Genomic DNA, 17235 nt, shown 5'->3' on the forward strand with positions numbered 1-17235 from the left:
CCTGGAACCTGGATCTTTTTCAGTCTATTCGTCACTTAGCAATGCCATATGTGTGGCATGATTTGACATGAATGCATATTTAGTTTAGTTAGTATAAAGAAGTATAATAGAAGACAGAAAACTGTTCAAACTTGTTTCAAGAAGCCGTGAGACCCAGAGGGCTTATTTGGTGGCTTTAGAAATAATATAGATATATATATAGACAGGGTTATAAATACAGAGAGGGTTTGGATTTGGCAAAAAATACCTCAGCTTCCCTTTCCTTCTTCTGGAGGGAGGAGGAAAGATCGTGAACTTTGACCTCAAGCTCCCCGACCCGAAGGCTGAGTGAGTTCTTCTCCTGTGTCAAGTCCTGGATTGCCCTGAGAAAGAGAGAGGCACAGACAGAGATGGTTAAAGTTAAAGTACTGACCTAAACTAGTATCTAACTCCAAGCCACTGTTTTCGACAATTACGGTATGTAGGGCATAGCCATGGCTCTTTGTTCCAGGCATGAGAATGTCACTGACAAGGTTAGAGCAGCGGATGCCAGTGTCCATGTCAATACCGGTGCCAACACTGCTGCCAGCACCTCTGTGAATAGCACACACACATCAGCCACCGGCAGACACCTTGTATCACCAAACAGGCAACTGGAAAGCCTTCTGCTGATGCCTCTCAAAATATTTGACCAAGCAGTTTGCATTGGAGTTTATAAATATGAATGCAATATACAGTAGATTTTTTATGTGTTTACATTAAATATGCTACACACATAAAACATTTAGTTTACTTGATTTGCACAGTAAAAAAAATAGAAGTAAAATTGTAAAATAAAACCCACTGCTAAAATGTGATGAGAGAAATTACACATTTTCAGGATTAAAACACAACAATATAATCACGTTGGACAATATTGGATATAATGTTAGCTAGACATAAAAATGTTGTATTTACTTAAAAAGCTGATGCAAATTGCTGCATACATGTTTTCAGTGTGTAAAGTGAATATTGTTTTTGTGTGTGTAAGCTGTTGTTAGACACCTGTCTTTCTCAGTCAGGGCCTGCGGGTCGAGTCGTCCCAGAGAACCTCCACACTCCTCCATCCTCACCGCCATCTCTCTCTCCAGGGCCAGGCAGCGCTGGGACTCTGCGTCCGCCAGTGAGGCCATCTTCTCCGCCTCGCCTCGTGCCAGCTGGGCCTCCTGAAGATGACATGGATGGGGGGACAAGATGGTAACTGTATGGTTAACACCAGACCGATGTGAACTTGCAAAAAGTTGCTTGTATATGATCATGTTGTTTCTATATTGTATATTATTTATTTTTAAAGGCCATGTAAAGCACATTACTGAGTGTGTGTGTATGTGTGCACGTGTGTGTGTACCTCATGTAACAGCTGAACTTTGGTCTCTAGGATTTCTTGCATGTGGCTGATCTCCTCCTGTCGCTCTGACAAGCGACGCTGCAGCTCTGCTTCATTCTGATTGGACAGGCTCTCTGCCGTTGACCTATGGGAGTGCAGGATTGGTGATTTTACATTGGAAGCAGCAAACTACAGTGCTTGGTTTCAGAGCATAACGTGGACATTGAACCCTTATTAACCAGGAAAGTTAACTAAGATCAAATTGTTATATAAAGTAATGGCTTGGCAGTGTATCTGCAGTGCATTGTACAACTAGAGTCTAAATTGGTGTAGCAAGTAGCTGTGAAATTATTTTGCTCACGGGCACATCAGTTTGAGTTTACATTCTTCACTTCCCCCACCCAGATTTCCCCAGTTGATTTGGGGATACAAATTGGTGCTATTCTGGTCACAAGCTTACTTATCTAACCTCAAGGCTGCCAAAAATCCCTCATATTCATGCACATTTACAGTACTGTGCAAAAGTCTTAGGCACCCAAGAGTTTTTATATAAATTGTGTCTTAGATGTGTATTCATTTTTTTCTGCATTAGTGTGTCAGTAGACTGCTCTTTATAGTACATTTTTTGATATTTAGAAACTTTTCATTTAATTATTGTTGAAAGCATCTTCGCTTTACTATTTTTCTTTTACATGTGCCTAAAACGTTTGCACAGTTCTGTATATGAATGTGAAAATATGAAAAAAAACAATTTATGTGCATGATCAGATCTATTAAGTTACCAATTGTCAGTGCAGAATCAACTGCAAGTGAAGGAAACCTACAAGTCACTGAATAATAGATGTATGCAATAAAAAGCTGGCTTCAGAGGCAGATGGTTTCTAGTTATTGGCTCTATTCTCCTCAGACAGTAAACACACATAATTTATTCATGCCCGGTCACTTAGACAGACCTCCCTGGATCTCCTGGGACAGGGATTCATTAACTCAAGTCCTGTCTGTTTCCGGAGTCCAACAATTCTGGTAGCAAAAGACATGTCACAGAAGGACATGATATACTGTATATACTGCTTTCATATGACCAACTTGGCATGTATTTCAAATGATCTGATACTTATTTTCTAGCTTAGTTATGCATCTGTGTATTGCAGTGCAAGTCAGAAGCAGTATGAATATAATAGGAGGCTATTCTTGAATGGACCTTGGTTTCATTAATGAGTTCATGGTCATTATGGCAAGGGATCTGTCACAGTAGTGTAGTGACATATGCTGGAAATACCACAAATCTGCAAGTGTGCAAGGTTGAAAACTGCCTATGATTCAAAACTTACTTTGAATGCTATTCTAATAATTCACAGAAATATTTCCTGTCCCTCTTGGCCGTCCACCACTCCAAATAAAAAGGAAACAAATAAATAACAAAATGCTTGAGTAGGGTGAACTTTCTCTCCAGAGAAAGGAGAAAGGGGAGCCCAGAGGGAAATTGCTCTTGACCTCCTCTGAGGAACAAGGCAGAGGTTATTATGGTAAAGGCTCCACACTCAGCACCTTAACAGCCAGCCTAAACAACCAAGCTGCAGGTCGCACTCAGCTTGTCCTACTCACATCTATCAGTCAGGCTCTGTTAATAACTCTAATGATAAACAGTGGCCTGGGGGTTTATTTATAAAGTGAAACAGAGAAAGAGAGAGAGGGAGAGAGAGAGAGAGAGAGAGAGAGAGAGAGAGAGAGAGAATCCCTAACATACACTCGCTCTCCTAAGGGCTAGAATGTTTGCCCCTTTTCATTATTTTGACAATGTGCTAAATTGATTAATTGAACTAATTATTGCCGATACTGCAACACAGCAGGTAATGGTTTGTTCCTAGCTCCAGCTATTAGGATAATCATCAATCAAATAATGCCAGTGGATAGGATTTTAACATGTTGATTTTCTGTAGCATTTTTCATGGAGCACTGTAGTGTCAAATCTAAAGTCTTGGTGTTCTGCATGATGGAATGTAAGATAATGAATGGATAAATTGATTAAGTTGACTACTCACTTTAGCACTGTGAAAGGATGAATGCATCTGACAGTTGTGTAGTAGAGGAGTTGTGCAGTTTAAGAGACTCATATACAGATAGACAGCTGCTTCATAGACAGGTGCTGGAGCCCAAATAGTTCCCTACTCAGCAGCACAACAAACCACAGGGCAGCCTTTGCCCTTTGCTCTCCCTACTACTACCCAAACTCTCTCTCTCTCTCTCTCTCTCTCTCTCCCTCCCTCCCTCTCTCTCTCTTACTCTGTTCCTCCATCTCTTCTTAATACTCCCGCTCTGCAAAACAAACCCACAGGCAGGTTCCTGCTCCCTCTCTCTCCCTCCTCCTCTCACCTTCCCCTTCTCTTCACCTCCTCACCCTGATCCCCAGTTCATACTCTGTCCCAGACCACAGAGCCACTTCATCCTCTTCAAAAGCATTTCTGTGCTCAAGTCCATACATGGCATTCCACAGAGCTTAAGCTGTGTTGTGATAGCGAGGTGAGTCTGCAGGCCGGTGGGCGAGCGTGTGATGAGAGGCTGCAGGCCCCGAGGGCAGCGGGGCTCTGCTGGGAAGACTCAAGAGTAGCAATCAAACCGCTGGTGGAAAGACTGGAGTGTTTTTGCAGTTTCCCAAAAGGCATCCCAACACATCTGTGCAACTCAAGTAGTTTAATATTTGAAACCATTTTTCAAAACATGTCCACAAAGGTCCGGAGGTTGCTATGGTAATAAACTGCGTATGGGTGATTTGTTGGAGACACTTGGGAATGCAAGCATGCATGCAAACAATAAGTCAAGGTCTGCGGATTCCCTGACTATGATAATTTTGGTCATTGGGAATGTGAAGCAATGCGAAGCACGGTGGTTATCTCTGCAGTGACAGTGAGAAGTAAAATACTCACAGTGCTTTGTCCAAAAACTGCTGTTTCTCCTCAAGTTCCTTTTTCAGACTCTCCACTTCAACCTTCAACTCGATGTTCTGGAAAAGACAAAGAAATCCATCAAACAATGCAACAATAAATAGGGATAGGGAGTAGAGCAAATTTTATAGCATATGTACACTACCAGTCAAAAGTTTGGACACGCATTTTTCTTTATTTTTTATTATTTTCCACATTTTAGAATAATTGACATCAAAACTATGAAATAACACAAATGGAATTATGCAGCGACCAAAAAAAATCAAAACTATCTTATATTTTAGATTCTTTAAAGTAGCCGCCCTTTGCCTTGATGAAAAGGCAAAGGCTTTGGAAAGAAATTCATACATAGGCGTCAACTTCACTATTTATATTTGTCTAAAAAATACATTTCAAGCATTTAAGCATAAGCCTCTAGATCATTTAAGATCATGAAAAATATAGTACATTCAATCAGGTGTGACCAAACTTTTGACTGGTAGTGTATGGATTGGCTCTGAAAAAGAATGGAAGGCAGCAACATGTGTGGGGTATGAAATCAAAATCAAAAAGAATATTGATTTAAAAACATATTAACATCAACATCAGTTTATTTTATTTGATATGGTGCATCTAATTAATCTTGAAAATGTTATTAGTGTTTATATCCTCGTATGTGCATTGCTGCTCAGTCACACTCCACAACACAAAATGAGGGCTTCCAAAATCTCACGTGCCGACCCATATCTCTGGCAGCACAGTAGGGCTATAAATAGTCGAGGGGGATATCAGCACCTGCTGGATCTGTCTCTTCCCCAACCCCCCAATGTAACCATCCACCCCTCCCCCTTCCCTCCTCTCCCCCCTACCCTCCTGCACACAGCAACACACCACTTTTAACTTTTGGCTCTCGACTGAGGCAGCAACAAGCCGGATGGAGCTGCCTGTCAGTCCGCTCACGTGTGGCTGTTTGACTGTGGGAAGATTTGTGGCGTCGTATACAGCGTTCTGCACGGGACCGGACTGCCTGATCTGTGCTCCTGTGGTGAACTATATGGATTCATGTCCATTCAGAGCAGGTCCAGTTACTGACATACTGACACACACAGATCCAGGTGCGCTCATGTGTCGCTGCTTATGCGTGCGAGGACCTCCACACTCACACGTACGCATGCGTGCAAGTGTGCACACATGCATGCGAATAATAATTCCAGGCCTGGGGAGGTCTGTGGCTAAGATAATGTAGGTCATTGGGCCTGGAATGGATGATGGAAAAGAGGTCAGTCAGATAAGGGCAGTTAGGACTGTGATTCTCTTGGCAGGCATGTGGATCTCTTTAGATGCTCTGGACTGCCAATTCTGCCCTTTCTCTGCCCTGGCAGGCACTACAGTAGATTATTTAGCTTGGATCCACACACCCTTTTTTCCAAACTTCTAGGCAATCAACATGATCATTCAGGATGAGTATCACGCCAGCAGTGCATCACATAACATGTGCATAATGGTTGCATTTCCTCTGTGGATTTAAAAGCCAACATGTATCTTTTTCCAAAACTCAATCCAAAACTACCTGACTTTCCACAGTGAAAGACCAATATCTGTTTTGATACTGACCTAGGTGAAGTTTCTTAGGAAAATAACAACATGCTATTGAAATGGCGTCTTAAGATGAAACACTTTGATGGTGTAAGTCATGCCTTGAATCAAATCCATTCTTCAATAAACAAAACCTAGTGCATTATGTGACTAGTGCATTACAGTGCCTTTACCATTCATTGTAGAATCTCTTCATATCACAATGAAAGTGAATATAATAAAATTACAATACTCTCATGCTAACAATTATTTCCTATTTGTATTTCCCTGTTCAGGTTAATAAGCAAAGCTGGCTCAACCTTTACATGTACAATCAGGAAGTGACTTCATATTTGCAGATGAAAGGGTGCCACTGAATATTGGTGACACAAACCTCGTCCCACCACAGAGCTTCATCATCACCACAAGACAGCTGGTGTTTGTTTCAGTCGGGAAAGGGCACAGGCATTAACGGCAGGATGTTCTGCCAGTTTTATGAGACAGCAGGTAAGGTCAGCTATTGAACTCATACACTCGCTGATCACGTCCTGCACTCAAATCCTGCATCATTCACTCTGGCAATCTCAGTATAAATGCAGTCAGACTGGTGGAGAATGCTAAATTGATCTGTCTGTACTTAGAGCGGACATGCTGACACTATAAGTCATGATAATGGAGTAACATATAATATCAAAGGTGGATGTTTTTTTGATTGCCTGCCAATGGCTAATGTTCAGACAGGGCAAGGAGGAAATTGTCCTCACTGGCGGCCAATGGCAACATTATTAAGGATGGCAGGTGAATAGCTCTGCTGGACTAATGCCATAAAGACACACATATATGAGTGTACATTCAGGTAAAAAGAAAAGATCTGCCACTAAGGTGCTGCACTAGACACACCCTGTTTGGTGGTGTCAGTGGGATCTACTGGGATCCAATTGGCTGGATTACCCATAGGCCAGACAGCAGCTGTTAGGGTGTCACATTTGCCTCCTCAACCATTCTTGACTAGTCTCAGTTAGATTGCCACAGTCTGTCTCGCCGCATTATTGTACCTCAGCCTCAACCCAATAGGTACTGAACTTATCTTGTCAGTCTCTATTGCTAATATTACAGAAGCTATGGTTAAGTAAAACACATACCAAAGCAAATTATGCACCTTATTATACATAATGCATACACATTGGATCTATGCACAACATGCATGTTGGTAATCCTGGTAATTGTGCAATGCACATTGAGGATATTCATGTGTTCATAATGTTATCATCAGCACTAGGACATACTAGTCCACAGCCTCTCTGAGCCCTCACAGGCAGAAATGCAGGACTGACAGTTTGACTGAACTCTCAGACACGCCTGAGACCTGCTGTCAGTAAGAGTTACCTTCAAACACAAACCTGCAGCCCTGAAACACAACAAGGAGGACTGCACTGCACAGCACCTAAAGTAAATCACTATTTTTTTTTTTGTAACAAGAGTACAGTAAATGATGCAGCATTCAAAGCCAGTGGTTTTGCATGTTTCAGTAAACCCTTCCCACAGTTACTTACTCATAAGGGAATTTCTTACTCACCCTCTTGTGCACATCGTCGCCGCTCTCCTCAAATTTCTGCTGGATCTTCTCTTCCAGGAAGTAGATTCGGAGCTTCAGGCTGAAGTTTTCCTTCTTCAGGTCGTTCAGGTGCTGCGAGATAGTGCGGTAACCACGGAAACCACAGTTAGACATGATGGCAGGTGGGTCTTTCGTAGGGGGCATCGTGGCCCCCCATTTAGTACTGCATAGTAACTGAAACAGGACTGAAGAGAAGGAGAACTAGTAGACTAAAGAATCTGTATCTATACTATCCTGATGATACAAAATGCAAAACAATAACTAATCCAGAGAGTAGAGTTTCTGCTCTCCCCTGTTCTCTCATACAACAACATCAGTAGACAAGAACGGAGTGGTGATCAAAACATAAAGTGGACATCAGCTCCCCTCAGTTTGGGTATGTTGTAGGAGGGTCAGGGATGGCACAGGGGCAGTAGGGGATTATGGGGGATGGGAAGGGGGGCAGGGGGATGTTTCCTTTTTTACCACTAGGAAGTCATGCCAAGAATCTGAGACTGAAGAGTGAGAGAGAGTGTGTGGTGCGTAGGTCACAGGCACAAGTGCTGGGCTACTGTAGACGCCTCCTCACACTCCAACTCATGAATGTGCGGGAGAGAAGAGACATGATCAGCATATTAAAATAGAGGGTGAGAGGCTATTAGCGCTGCATGCATATTATGTAGTCTACGATACTTGTCTGGGCAATAATATTTGGAGATGCAGACGGCTACTCAAGTCAAACTGAGCTGATCTAGGCCTAGAGGACAACTGTTGAGCAGTTTCCTCTTACTGCCTGAAGTGAAGCTTCACTGGGCTTGGCATGACAGCTGCAGCAAGCACTGTGAACCATCATCCAGAGTAAGCAGACACAGAATGAGGGAGAACGACCAGACTGCAGGGCTGATTATTGAACTAAATTATTAAAAAAGATGTAGAAAAGCTTGCTCCAAACTCCTACGTATGATCCTTGTTTGTAAACATCTGAAAGCCACGATGAGACATGACAGGGCCTGACCATGGGGTGGTGCTAAAGCTCTATTTTCTGTTCTCTATACTGCTGTTCACCTGAGCTCACAGAAACCCAACTCTCCGGATCTTAGAGAGCTGCAGTGATCCACAGCTATTTATAGAGGCTGTCGCCCTCCGGCTGTCACTGAGGAATGCTGAGCCGGGAGACGGTGATTGCACGAGCAGGAACGTCCCGTGTGTCGGGGCACAGAACGGGACAGACGGACACAATGATTGAACTGCGTGCAAGCATATGGCTGGATGCGAGAACACACGCACATGCAGACAAGCACACACACGCATCGTCTGAGTCTGTGAGGCGGTTTGGTGTGAACGGTTTGTACTTTGCATACACGATGCATACATAGCTTGAGTGTAAGAAAGTTTGGGTGCTTTGCATACACACACACACACACACACACACACACAAGCGTCGACTAAATTTGTTAACTTCTACAGTGTTAACATCTACACCCACACATACACACACACAAGCTTGCGAACACAAACACACTCAAACTGTAAAGCAAAACAATCTAGATGACTCATGCACGACTGTGCACACATACACACGTGCGCACTTAAACACCCACACTTCCTCTCCACAATCAGAGCAGCTACAGTTACTCATATACTGAACTGTGTGCATGACTGTATTTAAAAAACTAAAAAACAAAACAATACAGTGACAATACTAAATAACAGTGCTTACCCAGGCCCACCCCCCCCCCCCGACCCACACACACACACACACACACACACACACACACACACACACACACACACACTCACACTGTCTATAGACACCCCATGAGGGAGTAGCATTGGCAGACTACTGAATACATTATCCGGAGCTATTTGTCAATAGCAGGGAATGAGAATGAGAATGAACCAAAAATATATTGTCTGTGACAATACTGTACAACAGTCCCTATTTGACAGAGCTGGAAAACACACAGACCACAATAATCCGTCCAAAAGTCAACCAGAAGAGATGACTGGGTTGTCATATGCTTTGGGGGACACTCTGCATGATGCGATCGATGATTGCAGTGGACACACGCATACATACTGTATAAACGAGACACGGTATACACCAGCAGACACAAACGCATACACACACATGCAAGCACACACACTGAAAGTTTTCCGGCCAATATGAGCGAGGGAGTTAATCACAAAGTGTATCATCTGTGACAATACTGAAATCCAATCTCAGTCGACAGAGTTGGAGAAAACAGGCCGACCACAGCGGCCCATCCAGAGGTCATGCAGAGAGAGATGACTGAATTTATTACAACACAACGTGCCCATGAAATGAAATCATCCTAATTCTCCAGGACTTTTCCAGCGTCAGAGCATAATCCAATACTGGAGGGGAAAAAAGAAAAGGAGCATTAGAACATTTTTCCAGCCTTTTGCTCCTCTAAATTGTACCCCACTGCTTCTTATTATTTGGGAATATGCTTGGACCCCCGTTATTAGAATCAGAAGGAATTAAGACCCACGCAGCTAAATATCTAGGTACCAGGGAGTATCCACGTCACAACAGCCACATCTCATAGACATTTTCCAGCGGCACTGTCCCTAGCCAACACTGTGCCTATCCCCTTCATTTGCATGCACCATTGACTACTGTTATGTTGCCATGGCAGCGTGGGCGGAAGAAAGTCATAACAGTTTACTAAGCCCCGCCTACTGCTTCATCCACGTGTCAGCAAAGGTTTAAAGAACAGCTCCATAGTATGTTTGGGAAAGAAATAGGAGTGTAATTGGGAGTTTGCGTGAGTGTATGTGTCTATGTGTGTGTCTATCTGTGTGTGTGTGTGTGTGTGTGTGTGTGTGTGTGTGGACTGGGCTTGGCAGAATGGTGGGAGTTTTCCCATTGCCAGTAATAGGAGCTCCTTGATGCCAGTTAGTTAGAGATTTTCCAGTCTTGCCGTCTGGCAGTGCCAAGCCCTAATGCAATTCTGCAGGGGAATGTCTGATTGTGTTTACTGTACTGCTATGGCACACGGTAGGAATGGCGGTTTAATTATAATTTGTAAACCTAATTAAATCATCAAGAGACCCACGCTAAAAATATCCCCAGGAACTAGTTGGAATCATAGACGCAAATGGGATGAAGCATGATTTAGGACTTTAGAATGCACTGAACCCACTGCAGGACACTGTGAGCGGTAAATAAGAAACCAGAACAAACCTGCACACTAGACAGATGCTCCCTCGTGGTTTATTACATGCAATGGTTCAACTGAAATGGTGTTTGTCAGCTATACACTTTGTGTGCATGATTTAGTGTTTTTGATACTCAGAGAAATAGGCTGTTCAGGGCCTTTAAGACACAACGACAAAGGACTGATTGTGCTTGTTGCGCAGCTAGTAAGGCATGGCAGCTCAGAATCTGTTTATAATTTCAACAAAATCATCAAGAGATGTGGTAAAAACTAACAAGCTCTATATTTCTTAGTTGACAGTAGAAAATAATGCAGTGTGATGATTTTAGAGTGCATTGAACCATTCTGGGACAGGCTACTGCGGGCTTGGGAGATCACACTTCTATTGGCTATGGCAGGGAGCGAGATGGTAAGGCTGAGAGTAAGAAGGGGTGACAAGCAAAATGTGAGGCACATTAAGCCCGACCACACACACAGAATCCACATAGAATTAGTTGAGGTTCACTACAAATGGTCATCATAAAATAAGCACTGAATGCCAAAGTGTCTGCAATCGACACAACTCTATATTTTTACATTTCACACTTAAAATAGCTTAACAAGGGAAAGGAGGGTCACGTGCTACTGTTCTCACACTGTTAGCAAAAACATAAGCTAAATACATCAAGCAACATTTAACAAGCATGTAAAATAATCCAATTTATTTGTCTGAGATGGCACTGCATTTATTTCCATTTTTCCAGTGAATAATTATTGCTTCTCACACCACAAGGCCCATAATGATGTACAAAACATTTGGGCTGACATTCAGAGACAACACAGCTCCATGTTTGAGATTTATTTAAAAGGAAAATAAATCAAGCAGAAAATTTACAGATCTGCTGTTTCCAAAGCAAAAGCTTCTCCAGGGCAACGGAGCTTCATTGAGAGTTATGTTAATAAACTGAACCAAAATACAATATGATGTAATGCAGTGTAGGCCTATCAGTCTGGACTGTCTACAAAAGTGCCACCTAGAAACTTATAGTTACAGCTGTAAATAGAGATTGTATTGTAATTGTAGTAGTAATGTAGAATATAGCATCAATCAAATTTAGCTCTGTATTACATTTACAAATTATTAAATTTTATTGCAATGTGTCACCAATCATATTTGCCAAATTAATGTGCTGCAGCAACTGACTTAACATTGATGTAGAAAATAATACATAACAATGCAGGACAGACAGTGTGTCAACACAAATCCACTATTAATCTGATGACCCAAGCATTGGTGTGTCCGATAGAGCTATCAATCCAGAAAGACAGTGAAATCAATAAGGCCCCAATAGTTCCCACTGGCTCCCCATAGAATGCTCGGTAAATTTATATTGCCAGACAGCAAATACAATTAGAGCTCATAGGTTTGAGCTAATAAACAACTCTAATAGCAACAAAATGAATTTCTGGGAAGTAAAAGAAACTGGAGACTTTAAAACCGTTACACATCCCTCAGTGTCACAATTTTTATAGACACACGAGACATAAAAGGGGGCAGAGGATATCTGAATGTAAGCTTCATCTCCTCATCTCCCTCCTCTCGCTTTCTCTTTCTCTCCCTTCGCTCAAATCATTCCCAGATGTGGTGGCAGCAGTATGTGAGTGAAGGATGGCGTGGTGTGATGGTGGTGGAAATGGAGGGGAGGCTGGGTAGGGGGGGGGCCTCTCTTTACCCCGGTGCCAGCCTCCCATCAGGGTTTGGGATGGAACAGTACCGACGGAGGGGTTCGGCATGGAGGACGTTCAATGGCTTTTCCAGCCTGTCTGCCAACTTCAGTGCGGTCAAAGAAAACAAACAAAAAAACACCCGACTGTACGACACATTGGCTTCAAGACCCCAAGCCGCCTTAAAAACAGCCTAGATCAAACATATGGACACATAAAGTGGGAAAGCATGTACACACACACACAAACACACACACACACACACACCTACACACACACACACACACTCAACACACTCAAGCCCCAAAAAATCCGTGCCACATCTCTGGCGCACCACAAACACATAAAATCTATTACATAAACCCAAAACAATAAACACAGACACAATAAACTTATACACATTACATCTATGCTGTATAGTGCATATCACACACAGACACACACACACATACACACACACACACACTTTCCAACCCTCCTCGACAGGCTCAACGCTGTCCCTGAGCTCACATCCCTTAATGTACATGGCGAGGACTGAATGAGGTGTTGTACATGTATGTGTATGTTTGTTTGCGCGTATATCCGTACATGTGTCTGTGTGTGAGTGTGTGTGTGGAAGGAGGTGGAGGTCAGGGCGAGTGTGGTGCAGGCAGCCTGCGGCGGTGGTTTGGTGGGAAAGAACGGGTCACACGGCTGTGCTTAGTGAAAAGTTGGCTGGCCTCTGTGTTTAGTTGCAGGCATCTCTGCGTTTCCATGGCTATTTACTCTCTGTGCGCCATTGTTTTGCTTTAATGATGCCAAGAGAGCGAGAGGCATGAAACAAAACAGGATTTGAATCTCCTCAACAGCGCACACACTGACTCCAGACACTCAGACATGTGGCTGAAGAGTGGGCCCTTTGCTGGAAGTGGATTATTCACCTCTTCTCCACAGCAGGGACAAGTGAGGGCCAACTCCACTTTAGAGCCCAGGATCAAAAACACTGTTTTATCTGATTTATCTGAAACAAAGCCTCCCAAAAATCATCTCAACTAACATAGAGTTTCACATTAAAGGCTCTTTGGGAGAAATTAACTGACATAAATAACAAGGAAGTTTATCCCTGTTTATCCCTGTATGCTCCTGTGGTAGAGATCAGACTTGTGTCTTTTCTGTTTATCTGTGTTTGCTGTTTCTATGTATTTCTGTTTTCACGATTGCCTGATGAATTACCCCTCTGCAATCGAGTTAATTAAACCATGTAGGGATCAATAAGGTCCTTATGTCTTCGCTGAGATTAAGATGTGAAGAGAATCACACAGAGTAAATTATTTTTAGGCCAAATCAAGCAAATAAGCAGTGATGAATCCCTGGCTAGCCTCATTTGGCCCTGTAGTGGAAACCATTGTATGCTATTCTTGACCAAATAATCAGAGGCTAAAATGGGCTCTATGCTACTATGGGCTATGTGGAATGAACAGTGAGTCTATCTCAGTAAACCACAACTGATGTCATGTATTTTGTAGGGAGCAGGGAGTCATAAATACTGTATCTAATGCGGGGCAGGCCGGGTCTCTTAGCCCCTGCTGTCTGACTTAAAGGGCCTTCTGGGGCTAATCAACGAGTGGGCCCGTCCACCTTCCTGTCCCCGCCACAACAAACCTAGGCTTTATATCACACACTACACCCTCGCTAGATACGCCAGATACACACAGGCCACTCTCTGCCAGGTGGAACCCAAGCTGTCCCCGACCGTACAATTTTACTGGACGGGTGACTTTAAAAGGGCTGGAACTGAATCCGGGACTGCGGGAGCGCTGTTTGGATCAGGATCAGATGTTCCAGCACCACTTCCCCCTGACCCTGGCTGTCTGAGATACCTGACCCCCGGAAGTGAGCCTTTCCCCGGGCGGGCTGTGACGGATGGCCCCTGGCCTGGAGCATCGGTTGTCGGTGCAGGGTGATACTCCCAGAGAGGGGAGAGAGAGGGGAGTTAGGCCCTGACTCGAGCAGCTCCTGGGGCTAAGAGCGCGGCTGCTGCTTCTGCTGCTGCTGCTGCTGCTGCTGATGGCTAAGGCGGCTCTGCCAAAGAGGAAACCTTGTCAACTCAACACCAACGGGTCAGTGGAACCTGTGTGTAAATGTCTAAGTTTATAGTGAGAAGGGATTGGCTGGCGTTCGCTTATTCTTGCAGGGCTATTTGATTGCTAATGTAGTGTGTGCTTGTGTGTGTATATATATGTGTGTGTCTATACATGCATATATATTTGTGTGTGTGTGTGTGTGTGTGTGTGTGTGGGGGTGAGGGAGGTGGGTGTATGCATGCACATTCCTTTGCCTATACATACACTGACAAGCCACCTTTGCATATTCCTCTTATGCATCGAAGTATTGATTGCACTGTGTGTTTTGCCAGCGCATGGATAAAGGCGCGAGAGACTGAAAATCAGAAATTCGGGCCAACAACAGCTTTGTCTGGATGCAGATCTGACATTCAACACTCTTTCACAGCGCTCCTTCCATCCCTCCATCCCTCCATCCCTCCATCCCTCCATTCAGAGGTGTGAGTGCTGCGAGTCAGCCAGACAGGAAATTACCTCATCCAGGGGCTGAGGGAGTGGGGGGGAGAGTGGGGGGAGGGTGGATACCACTCTGCATTGACACAAAGATAAAAGCAGAGTATGCTGGAGAAGGGACGGGGGGGGGCGGGGGTAAAGCTAGAGTTGGGATCAGGGAGAGGAGGGGGTGCAAGAAGTACTTTCCAGCTGGGGTCCTAGAAGCCAAATGGATAGGAGCATGGAGGGGTAATGTGTATGTGTGTGAGTGTGAGTGTGTGTGTGTGTGTGTGTGTGTGTGTGTGTGTGCGCGCGACAGAGAGAGAGAGAGAGAGAGGGAGAGAGGGGGAGAGAGAGAGAGAGTATGTATGGTATGTGCGTGAACTGTATGCATCCGTCCATATGTGCATGTGTGTGCATGTGCAGCACATACATGTACGTGGAAGAGCATCAGTCGCTTATGCATTTCTGTGCCTGTGTGTGTCTCCATGCTCACGTGTGCCTGTGTGTGTGTGTGAGTGTACATGCGTGTGTGTGTGTGTGAGTGTGTGCTCACATTTCATCTGTATGAAGGGACTTGGGGTCTCAACCTATGGGACTGCACATTTATTTCCCTGGTAGAACAAAGCGGGTGACATCATGTAGTTCTTGGGGGAGAGCTGACGACCACATCTTCAATCATAAAGACGTCTGATTGAGCTCTCTCGCCCTCTCTCCTCTTCTCTCTCTCTCATTATCTCTCCCTCTCTCCCTCCCTCTGATCATTTACAGCGGCGAGGAGTCAGGGGATTCAGCATGGGGACGAGTGACAGAGAGAGAGAGAGAGAGAGAGAGAGAGAGAGAGAGAGAGAGAGAGAGACGGACAATAGAGAGAGAACATCTCTATCAGTAAGTGGAGGAAAAAAGTTGAGTAATGCCAAACAAGGACATTTGGTTTATAGTTTAGTTTGTTTTATGAATGCTTAGCGGACCACAGCTAGCCATTTAGTCATTAATTCATGTGATAGGTGTTGTTTAAATTGTAATTCATATGAGTAGCCTCATTTTCATCTTTGATCTAAAATGACAGTATAACATACACACCCAGAAACAGTAATAAATGTTGGCTCTTCACCTCATATATGTCAATCCATTCTGCAGACACACAGACCAGCACTATTCCAGCTACCCTGGAAATCTCTCCCTACATTTCTCACTGTCACACATACACACACACACACACACACACACTTCTCTATAATCCAGATGCCAAAACACAAACACACACCACCCACACACACCTCTCCCAATCACAGCTCGCATCTATTATCCATAGAAGGATGAATCTATCCGAGGCAATGATATCCTCTCTGCTTCTTCTTCTCTTCCCCTCAGGCCCAGTAAGAAGCTTCCTGCTGTAGTCTCAGTGCACACAGTAACCTAAATGCATGTGTGTGTGTGTGTGTGCATTTGTGTGTGTGTATGTGTTCACTCATTTATTCACGTGTTTCTCCCCACAGGCCCAATCAATAGCCTCTAATGGAGTCTCAGTACACATCAGCACATACTCAATATAGACTAGTACTTCCCTCCCTCTGTTTTCACTGTGTGCGTGTGTGTGTGTGTGTGTGTGTGTGTGTGTGTGTGTGTGTGTAGGGACGCAGACGCAGTTTGACTAATGCAGTTTTTCGGTGGCAGTCCCTCAATCTTCAATCCATAATCCTGCCACATGGCCTTTACTTAGGAACTGTTTAATGTTTGCCAGCTGATTGTTGGAACATTAGACAACCCACCATTGCAATTTTATGGATTTTATGTCACATCATCAGTCAACACTTAGTTCTATTGAATGAGTGAAAACATGGCTCCCATTTCCAAGCAAAAACATTTGCTTGGAAATGCAACAGCATCTGTCTCTATCAACAACTCCGGTCAACAATTTGCTCTTGTCAGGTAAAGATCTTGGATTTCCAAAATGTCAACTTTTCAGGAACTAAGAAAAACAGCCTTGTTTTTAGCTTGACAACCATGCATTTTTTTAAATCTAATTGGTTTTGACAAGCTTTCATACACCCAATGGTTATAGAATCTTCTCAACCAATAGAGGAGCATGTAATCCATCAAATTAAGTTAAAAAAAAACATGAAATCACCAAAACTGGAGTTACGAGGTTTTCACCCAACAGCGACAAATATTTAGTTCTAGAGTAGTGGCAGAAACGTGGCGTCCACAGTATCAACACCACCAAACTCCTTTCAGTCTATGACTCTGGATGTGTTTGCTGACTGTTGGCCCTCTGACTGGAAAAGACTGACAGGAAACCATCCTGCTAAGCTAATCTTCCACAACCTCGTCTCACTCAGCGCTGCCAGAGCTAATCAGGAGAGGTCAACACACA

At 43.8% G+C, this 17235-nt stretch overlaps 1 protein-coding gene across 1 annotated transcript in view; it reads right to left on the reverse strand.

Annotated features, from left to right (window-relative positions):
* Window positions 1–247: 247 nt before the first annotated feature.
* pde4dip (phosphodiesterase 4D interacting protein) overlaps window positions 248–17235 on the reverse strand; it is a gene marked incomplete at its 3' end in the record, with an annotated part of 33791 nt that continues 16803 nt past the window's right edge. The window contains exons 4-8 of the mRNA XM_071528715.1: window positions 7418–7528; window positions 4270–4346; window positions 1367–1490; window positions 1024–1184; window positions 248–362 (exon numbers count right to left, since the gene is read on the reverse strand). Of these exons, the coding sequence (XP_071384816.1) occupies window positions 248–362; window positions 1024–1184; window positions 1367–1490; window positions 4270–4346; window positions 7418–7528 (588 nt within the window). The remainder of the gene's footprint in view (window positions 363–1023; window positions 1185–1366; window positions 1491–4269; window positions 4347–7417; window positions 7529–17235) is intronic.

Source organism: Centroberyx affinis, unplaced genomic scaffold (genome assembly GCF_046629955.1).
Source record: "Centroberyx affinis isolate AG114_WGS23_722 - 3 ecotype Tasmania unplaced genomic scaffold, CSIRO-AGI_Caff_v1 ptg001715l_1, whole genome shotgun sequence".
NCBI classification, from domain to species: domain Eukaryota; kingdom Metazoa; phylum Chordata; class Actinopteri; order Beryciformes; family Berycidae; genus Centroberyx; species Centroberyx affinis.